General features: G+C 34.4%; 2 protein-coding genes across 2 annotated transcripts; one reads left to right on the top strand and one right to left on the bottom strand.

The window, feature by feature from the left end:
• Position 1: 1 nt before the first annotated feature.
• Positions 2-704, top strand: LOC129575679 (dolichol-phosphate mannosyltransferase subunit 3). Its single transcript, XM_055459592.1, has 2 exons — positions 2-300; positions 403-704. Exons 1-2 carry the CDS (start codon positions 157-159, stop codon positions 529-531), a joined length of 273 nt encoding a protein of 90 aa, XP_055315567.1. The 5' UTR covers positions 2-156; the 3' UTR covers positions 532-704.
• Positions 705-4,007: 3,303 nt separating this feature from the next.
• Positions 4,008-8,692, bottom strand: LOC129575678 (protein fork head). The gene has a single exon (XM_055459591.1). It carries the CDS (start codon positions 7,986-7,988, stop codon positions 6,546-6,548), a length of 1,443 nt encoding a protein of 480 aa, XP_055315566.1. The 5' UTR covers positions 7,989-8,692; the 3' UTR covers positions 4,008-6,545.
• Positions 8,693-9,456: the final 764 nt, after the last annotated feature.

The following is a 9,456-nucleotide window of genomic DNA, read 5'->3' as shown; positions in this document are numbered from 1 at the left end:
ATTATCGTAGCTCGATTGCACATTGACTGAACACGTAAACAAAGGATTGGCACTGGATTTCAGGACGTTTTTATTTTCAATAGAATTTCATTGGATTTGCTAAGTTCATAAACCTTAAGTTAAAAGTGGAAACAAATAAACAAACACTTAATCAATATGACAAAATTAATGGAATGGTTGGGTGCGCTGATTGGGTTTTTAGCTGTCTACCTATACCTGCTAACCGGCGAACCAAAAGTCTCCGAAGAAATGATGCTGCACATTAAATTCCTACCAATTTACCTGATCGGAATGTTTGGAGTAAGTAACACAATTGCGATTAGATACAAGTTTTAATTGTCTATCATTGAATTTATTTATTTTGTTCATACTAATTGTATGTTATTTTCAATATATTTGTAGGGTTATTCAGTGTACACCGTTTTATATCGTGTCTTCACATTCAACGATTGTCCCGAAGCAGCCGAAGAAATTCAAAAACAAATTGAAGAGGCAAAAGTCGACTTGTCAGCTAAAGGCATGCATTTTTAAGTGTTTAGTGTTTTTTTTTTTTCGAGCAGTGATACGCCACACGATTTCATTCCATAAATCAGTTTCGTGTTCCACTTGGATCCCCAACTAATCAAAATCGAATATTACTTTTGAAAAGGCATCTCCTAGCTCTTTTCATGAATCGTGTAAATAAATATGTTTGAATAATCCAATTGAAATAGTCTTTATTCTCATCCAAATTTTATTACTTATGTCTACAAAATGGGCAATATTGATTCAACAAACTGCATACTACGCCATCTGTGCTCTTTACGAAATATATTCGACTTTGACTTAATGGTTTGGATATTCGCTTGAACTAAAGCTCGACGGAGCGAAAGCAAATACGAAAAGAACACAGAGTATGAAATTATTACTTTCTGAAAATGACTTACCATATTATTTGGAAAATTTAAAATAGAATATTATTATGAGCTGTACAATACTTATTCAGCTGAACAATATTGCTATTAAATGTAATTCCAGCTCATTGCAGTGCTTATCTGAGTGGTAAGTAATCGAACTATTTTTTCTGTTATTTAAGCAAAAAAAAAAATGGACTTTCGAATGAAATGAAGAGAAATGAAAAAAAATGTGCCATACGAACAATGTCAAACAGCCGAGCTTCAGAATTATTTTCAAGTCATTTGGATTGTGCCCTAGATCTATTAGTATTATGACGATCATCTCATAAATTAAACCAAGTGGAATTCAAATTAAGAATTTCTTTGATGGAAGAGCAAACAAATTGCACAGATTTTTATCCACAGGCTGTAATAAAAAGAGTGCCTCAGTGGTGCATGCACATCTTTATCTTGTCCTAGGGCATTTATATTACAAACAATTGACTTCATGTCAACAATTCGGATTTCATTCGTCTGGCAAATGTATGGATTATTGGTGCATAAGCGTATTAAATGAAATGAAATGTAGGAAGAGAAATTTCTCTCTTAAATTGTCCAATTTTTTTCTAGTTTTAAGCCTACTTAAATTCGTCGAAAAAAAATAACGCAAAAATTTTCAAACGCAATTCTCCGGATCGAATCAGTGTGATCAAAGGATAGAATGTTCCTCTTACGGACACGGTTATGAATGTTACACCATTTTTAGCTGAAATAGGCTGCAGATACGAAAAACCTTCTGCTACCCATGAAAAATTTGCCAGAGAAAATTTTGTCGCCATGCACATTGTAAAAAAAATTCGTCGATTCGTCGGGATTATTGTTCAAAAAAAGGTCAATTCGTGGCGAAGTTATCATTTTGGAATATTTATATTTTTTAAAAATTTATTTGTTTGTTTTTCACCGCGATTTTTTTCTTGCCGAACTAGGCTATAAAACAGAAAGTAGTCCCACGAATTTTCTAGTTTGAAAATCTTATATAGTGAAAATATAAAATTCTTTGTTTTGTTTTGTTTTGGATCATCCGAAATGATTGATGTGAAAAGTTGAAAATTGATGCGCACGCGTTCTTTCTTTTTATCATTTCATCAATTTCTATATTTCGAAAAAAAGAAAACTATGCCTTTTTGATGAATCATTTGAATACTTTCTCGAATAACAACCGAAAGAGAGAAAAAAGAGTCTCAATGAACGCATGAGGAACCTAGGGGTTTCACGCAAACTCGAAGGCCGAAGGTTTTACTAAATAGCTGGAAATAAAACCATTTTATGTGTAAACTATAGATATTGCTTCTTTTTATTCATAAACTCGAATTTTTTTAGAATTTTTTGAATCTAAAAATTTTGGAAGTGGGTTTTGGTGGATCCTCAGGATTGTTCAAAATCGCTCCTGGTTCTGGAAGTGCAACCTCAGGATGGACCAGGGCATTGTCAAACCCAGTCTGATCCATCCTGAAGATCCACCAAAACCCACTTCCAGAACATAATTTTCAAGGTGAATGTTGAAATATTTCGAAATAATACGGATTTTGGTGAATCCCAGAGAATTTTAGAGAAAAGAGAGAAATATTGAAATTTTAGATGAATTTTAAGTTGCGTGAAACCCCTAGTGAGGAACGTTATGCAGATGTCTTTGGCCTCTTTCTTTCATTCTCCATAAAAATCTATTTACTTAAAACGTTATTATTAATATTTATTAATCATTTGCAAACATAAATACAGCTTCATTCACAGCACAACGTTTGATGCTTCTTGCCCTGATCGGCACGGATACTTCGCGTATTTCTGAAGTAGAAAAAAAACGTACGGTAAATCCGTATTTATTACAGCTTTCAATATCAAATTCGAAATTTGTTCCTGATGGAATAAGTCAAAAATACGTTGGTAAATACCACCCTTTTTCGTTCAGACCGACGAAAAAAAATGTGTCGAAACTCTACGACACAAATCCAAAGAGTTTGTTCGGAATTATTCCAAATGATCAATTGGATTTTGCTAAAAGATGGGAAATGTTCAATGAAAACCGCGAAAAATGAAACTCTCCAATGAAAAAAAAAAGTTTGATTTTGAAACTGAATTGTCTGGCTATTCGTCAAAAATTCAGAATTTTTTTTTACGGTATTTGGAATATATATAGAATACGGCACAGTTTAAATAATGTTTTTCCGAGGATAATTTTGCATCATTGTTGTGTGCATGTGTCGAAATGGTATTTTTTTTCTTCTCCACTTATTTGTCTTTGTTCTGGTTTACACTTTACGCGAAATTGGCGAATATATGATTGCGCGCGCCACAACTTCAAATCGATCGTAATTTTTATGTCAACAATATTCTAATATCATTTGGGCATATTAGTTGAATTTGTTTGGTTTTTCTATCGGTTATATTTTTTGTAAATACATATTCAGTTGATGACTAGAACAGCATTTCAATCTATTATGTACGCTAATTATCTGATTAGCATTTCATTTTAGCTCGAATCAGAGCCTTAGCGTATAACACTTACGGTTTTTACCATGATTATTTTCTGTATTCACTCTATCGGAAATAACACACTTTTCAACACCAAATTCTCAGAATGTGCGTGTTCAGTTTGGAAGACGATACAATTTTTTAATTAATAAAAACCTTTGAACCAATATTACCTCTCATCAGTGATTTCCAATTCAAACATTTACCAATCAATCAAAATTGTTTATTTCAGTTTCTTGCTGCGAACGAAACTTTCATTGAAATAATAAAAGACATTCATTACATACACGATATCATACACTCTTTTCGTTGATCAAACACGATCGTTGGGAATTTTGCCGTAGAACTATTGACAACAACCAAGATAGAAAAAAAAATATAAGAGAGCAATAAACTTCAATATTCGATCGTACAAGCTCACTTTCAGCGTGACGGCGGCCTTTGTGCCAAGCGACCATATGATATATATGGTTCATGTATTGCCAATTAGAATAATAATGTGCACACCCGACGCATAGTTCAAAGATGTCAAGATATGTGATTCCAGTTGCGATGATGAGGAGATTAAATCAGAAAAGCCACAATAATATCAAAAATGTAGTGTTTTTTTTTTTTTTTAATTTTTTTAGGCTTTTAATTTTAAAATTACTTTTATGTAATATACAATATATATCATTATAATTAATAATAAAGCCTACCTAAAAATTATCAGTTGGAATGTGTAGAATATGCTTTCTTTAAATTTTTCATGATTGGATGTCTCTGTGTGTGAACTTATATTTTTTGTTTAATTTTTTGTTATTGTTGCAATATTTACTTCAGCGTGAGCTGCACTTTTTTTTCGTTTTCATTCAGATTTTCATTTTAAAATTTAGCGTTAGAAATTACACATAATTCTAAATTTCCTTAATTTGTCTCACATTTTCCGTTAATAATATCGACTTGATAAAATAATTTCCATTTAATATATGTGTGTGTGTGTGTGTGTGTGTTTCCTGCAGCTAAATATAGTATTCGTTTTTTTTGTTTCTCTTTTTGGATTTTTGATAGATAGGGTTTCTATCATAGTTTATTACACATACGTTCATATTTTCTCTGTGCGTTTTTTACATATCATAACGATATATTAATAATAGTACAATTAAATTTATTTTACTTTAGATTTCTTAGATAATTCTCAATAAATTTTCTGTTACAGTTTAGATGATGGGGCAGCAACGGCGTAACTACGACGATGAACCGAATAAAAACCGAATAGATCAAAGCAATCGATGCCATTATTTGTCTGTCTGTCAAATGTTGGTTTTGTGTGTGTGTGTGTGTGTGTGTGTGTGTGTGTGTGTGGTTTTTTTTTTACTTTCTTCCAGTTTACCTTAATATTACGTTTGTGTGGACTATTTGGTGTGTGAGTGTACTAAGTGTATTTAGTTGCTTAGTATTAAATTTCGTCTCGGCATATGATTGTTTCATTCAGCCAAATGCAAAACACAAATAATTAATTTCATTATTATGTGATTGTATTTATTGCATGGCTTTAAGTTTTCTTGAATGTTGTGTGTGTTTGTGCTTATTCGCTCACTATTACTTATTAGTCAAATATGCATCAATTTTTATTCACTTTTTTTTGTTAGTGTTTTGTTTTGAAGATAAATTTATGTAATGAGAAAAATCTAATTACAAATGATTTTATATTATTTAATTAAATCTTTTATGGTATTTCAAACGTTCTTACTCTTATTCAAGGAATAGTTGTAGACCTACGTAATTTTTTTTTTCTTTTATAAACTCAGCCGAATTTCCATCCGTCCCGATTGTATCAATCAAACTGAAAACTATCGCTTTTTCTTCTAACTTTCACATAGTTTTCCAGTCATAGAGTAAAATGGTTTGATCATTAATAAGAAATTGTATTAAATGTCTACTAAAAATTAAAAAAGTGGATGAAACTATACGAGACGGAAATGTCAACACGATTAATGTTACGAAATCGAATTTGGTATTTATGAAATTGATCATTACGAGAACATGATTTTATTTGCGAGTGAATTGGTTTTTCACATCGATTTTTGCCATTTCTTAAATGCCTATCTCTTCAATGAATCCACAAAACATTGCATATTGCTTTACAAGTTTTTTCTCCTTTCTCTCTGGGTCTGGCTCTCTCTCTCTCTCTCTCTCTCTCTCTCTCTCTATCTATCTCTCAAACAGAAAACTTAATTTGACATTAAATTGGTTGAATATTTACAATCTACATTTATTTTGTATGTTTCTGATTTAATTTGATGTTCCAATAAACCGATAAATGAAACGTAATACAAAATCTAAAAGCGAAAAAAAAAATTATTACCACAATACTCAGTATTTCGTTCAGTATGAATGTAATAGTTTTTTTTTTTGAAAATTTTTGTTTTGAAAATTGAAAACAAAAATCGGAAAATAATATGAAACAAAGCCCTAAGAGGAAATAACATGCTACACTGAAATGTCATAAAGTATAATGTATTTTAATTTTTTTTCAAGAGAAGAAAATTTCTATTATAACAAATGCCTGAACGGATAAAGGATACGTGTGAATGCAATAAATGATAAAAACCTCCGTTAGTCCCAAAGGGAAAATTGAATGTGCTTTTTTTTATTGTGTACGTCTAATTTGATGTGCAAGACATAGATATATAGAGCGAGAAAGAGAGAGAGAGAGAGAGAGAGAGAGAGAGAGAGAGAATTAAAGAGAGATATATATGGCGAAGGTCGCTTTTCTTATCCATTCAGATCGATTAAATTTGTATGCGTATGAGTTGATTGAGAGTGACATTGTCGCTCACTAGATAACGATTTGCAACTAGCATTTTTTGTGTTCTTTGCATGTATGTGTCAAAAAATTAAATGTTAGTAATAATTAAACAAATTATGTCAATGAAATTGTTTCATATATGCATTTTAAAATCTATTCAAAATTACACGCGCTTAATGAGAAACGATCTATATTCGCTAGAGTTTTGTTTCGCTTTGTTTTTGTTTGGGTTACCTTCATCAAAATTACCAGCAATCGCAGAGACTGCCTCCAAACTATTGGAGCTGCCGGTTTGCATCGGTAAAGAATGTATCCCCATCTCAAAAAGCTTACGATAGTTGATACTGATGTCACAAGCTGGTTGCACCTGATGTCGAATGATAGCTTAAACTGGGATAGTACGAATCTTGGGCTAAGGCTGCATGTGATGTGGGCAACGGGCTGAGTGTATTGTAGCCGGCGTACTGGCTCATGTCGTACATTTTAATATCCGCTTTTGATTCCGTGGGCAACAATCGGGTTATTGAGAATGGATGAGTGGAGGGCGTGTAGCCGCTTGGTTCTTGTTTCAAATGGTGCATTGGATGGTATTCACTTAGTAAATTCGGATGGCAACGATTTACCATGGCGGTCAATTCTTCTTGCTGGAGTTGATGATGAACGCTGTTGCCACCTCCGACGGGACCGCCATGGTGTTGTACATGCGATTGTTGACTCAAGCACAATTCGGCATTTGCATGTAACATTGCCAGCGCTTCAGCATCTTTACCATGAATATTCAGGCCAGCTGCTGCTGCTGTGGCTGCACCGCTTATCATATTGGCTAGGTGTGATTCGGCTGTGTGATTCAAACCGCCTTTATGTTCACGATTATGATGATGATGTGTGTGATGACTGTGAGTGTGATGATGATGATGTTCGTCGTGATGTGACATATCTTTTTTGCTACCAGGACTTGTCGCTTCGATACTGTGCGATGGGCTCTTGTGCGATGAACGTACTTGTTCCTTCTTTTCGTCTTTGAATCGCTTCTGTCTCCTCAGGTAGCAACCGTTCTCGAACATATTTCCCGAATCTGGATGCAAGGTCCAAAATGAACCCTTTCCTGGCTTGTCGGGTGTGCGAGGCACTTTCACAAAACAATCGTTAAAACTAAGCGAATGACGTATTGAGTTTTGCCATCGCTGCTGATTCTGCCGATAGAATGGGAACAGATCCATAATGAATTGATAGATTTCGGAGAGTGTGAGCATTCTAGACGAATTATGTTGAATTGCCATTGTAATTAGTGAGATGTATGAATATGGCGGTTTTGCGTGCGTGTAACTGCGTCGGTATGTTGATGGTTTTTCGACTCTTGCACGCTGTAACACGCCTGAATTGGGTGATCCGCCGTCGCCTAAGTCACGAGCTGAATTCAAACTACCAACGCCTGTGTAGCTGCTCATTGTGGCAGCCATACTTCCGATTCCCATATTACATGATCCCATATTACTGAGTGGCGAACTCATTGCACCATAGGACATTGCGCTCGATGTCATGCAGTTACCATTTATCGAGTTAATGGACGAACCAAGCGGTCCCATTCCGTTTGAATTTAGAACACTATTTCCGAATCCACTACTGCCGTTGTTTCCCGAGCCTTGTGGTGAGACCGACGCCATGCCCGACATCGGCATTTGATTCATATTGTAAGCACTGTTCATTGGACTCATGTTTCCTGAGCCGCCGTTACTACCATTACCATTCGACATATTTGACGCTGTTGGTGATTCTGAGTACAATTTTTGCATTATTGTTCGATTTTTCACTGATTTATTAACTTAACATTCAATCACAATATGCTGTCGAAAATTAAAACATAAAGTTCTCACACATCACACCAAATGCAACAATTTCAATTCGGTTGATCAGTTCTTGGTTGCGAACTATTCTTTCTTCAAACTGTTTCTATTGCTTTTATCCACTTTAGTTTTTTTTTTTCCTCTTGGCTCAGATATTTTTATTTTCTTCTTTTTTTTCTCTCCTTTGGATATGAAGCGCAAATTCAGATACGCTTAGTGTTCTCAATTCACTGTTTGATCGTGTTTCACTGATTGTATTTCACGTTTTCAATTCACTGATTTTGTTTCCTTAATAAATAATTCATTTCAAATCACAAAAATTGTTTAAGGAGGTTTCGAAGAAAAAAAAATTCCATCATTGCTCGTTTCAGTTGACTGTTGTTGCTGTTGTTGTTTTTTTTTTTTTTTTCTATTTCGATGAATTTCCAAATTTCCAAAATGTCATAAATATGATCAGTTTGATTTTGAAGGAAGTTGGATTTTGAACATTGAACACTAATGAAAATATAACGAGGCTTTAAAATCAACAAAAAGCTCTATTTGACCTTTTTTCGCAGAGAATGTTGCGTTCACGTTGATAAACACGCATAATAAGATGCGTCTGTTTACATTCACGAATGTCTACTTACTATTTGGCTTACTAACAATGTTTTACTGGAGTGCCTATAGTTCAACATATAGAATATAAAAAAAATACATGCATTCACATCGAACACACCACTACACACGCACCGCTATACTGGAACAAGGAAAAGAAAACGAAAAAAGCTGCTTATAAACATATGCGTGTAGAACATCGCCACTTGTGCATGTATATCCGTTGCTGCTAGTTGAAAATCGATAATGCAAAGTAAATGAAATGAAATGAAATAAATAATGTATGAGAGAACATATCAATTTTCCCTGCCCTACTCATCTCTTTGATGGCATTACGCTTCCATCTCCTTCTCGCTCGCACATTCGTTATCTGCAGCAGTATATTGCGCCGTTACTGCCACAGCACAGCACACAGTATCGCACAAATTGTACAGCTGTATGGGTGAAGAACGAGCAACACACACGAATCAACGTGCAATGAACAAACGATCGATAACCCATACACAGACGCATTATTACGGAATATTTGGCCCACCAATCATATACACGCGATTGATATCTCTTGTATACTGCTTTCAACTACAGCTGCATCTCGCTCGGAATCGGCTTCGTAAACCTGTATCCATTTGAAACGCATGCTTTAAACAGCCATTCGAATAAATCTGCTATCGTCTGCTTTGCAGCAGCAAAGACGTTCCTCAGTGTATTTTTATAGTCCGTACTCTGCATGCAGTGAGAAGAAGGCGGTTCTGTGACGAATCAAAGTCCGACCAGAGCCAACCTCTTTTCACCACTACATACATACAATGTTTGAACATTC

This window comes from Sitodiplosis mosellana, unplaced genomic scaffold (assembly GCF_009176505.1).
Source record: "Sitodiplosis mosellana isolate CC-2019 unplaced genomic scaffold, AAFC_SMos_1.0 Smas_scaffold_6167, whole genome shotgun sequence".
NCBI classification, from domain to species: Eukaryota; Metazoa; Arthropoda; class Insecta; order Diptera; family Cecidomyiidae; genus Sitodiplosis; species Sitodiplosis mosellana.
The sequence above is the reverse complement of the archived record's forward strand: the minus strand, read 5'-3'. Positions and strand labels throughout refer to the sequence as shown.

Coding starts and splice junctions, on each gene's coding strand:
- LOC129575678 (XM_055459591.1), bottom strand. CDS start 7,988: ATGCAAAAATTGTACTCAGAATCACCAACAGCGTCAAATATGTCGAAT.
- LOC129575679 (XM_055459592.1), top strand. CDS start 157: ATGACAAAATTAATGGAATGGTTGGGTGCGCTGATTGGGTTTTTAGCT. Junction 301..402: donor ACCTGATCGGAATGTTTGGA/GTAAGTAACACA, acceptor ATATATTTGTAG/GGTTATTCAGTGTACACCGT.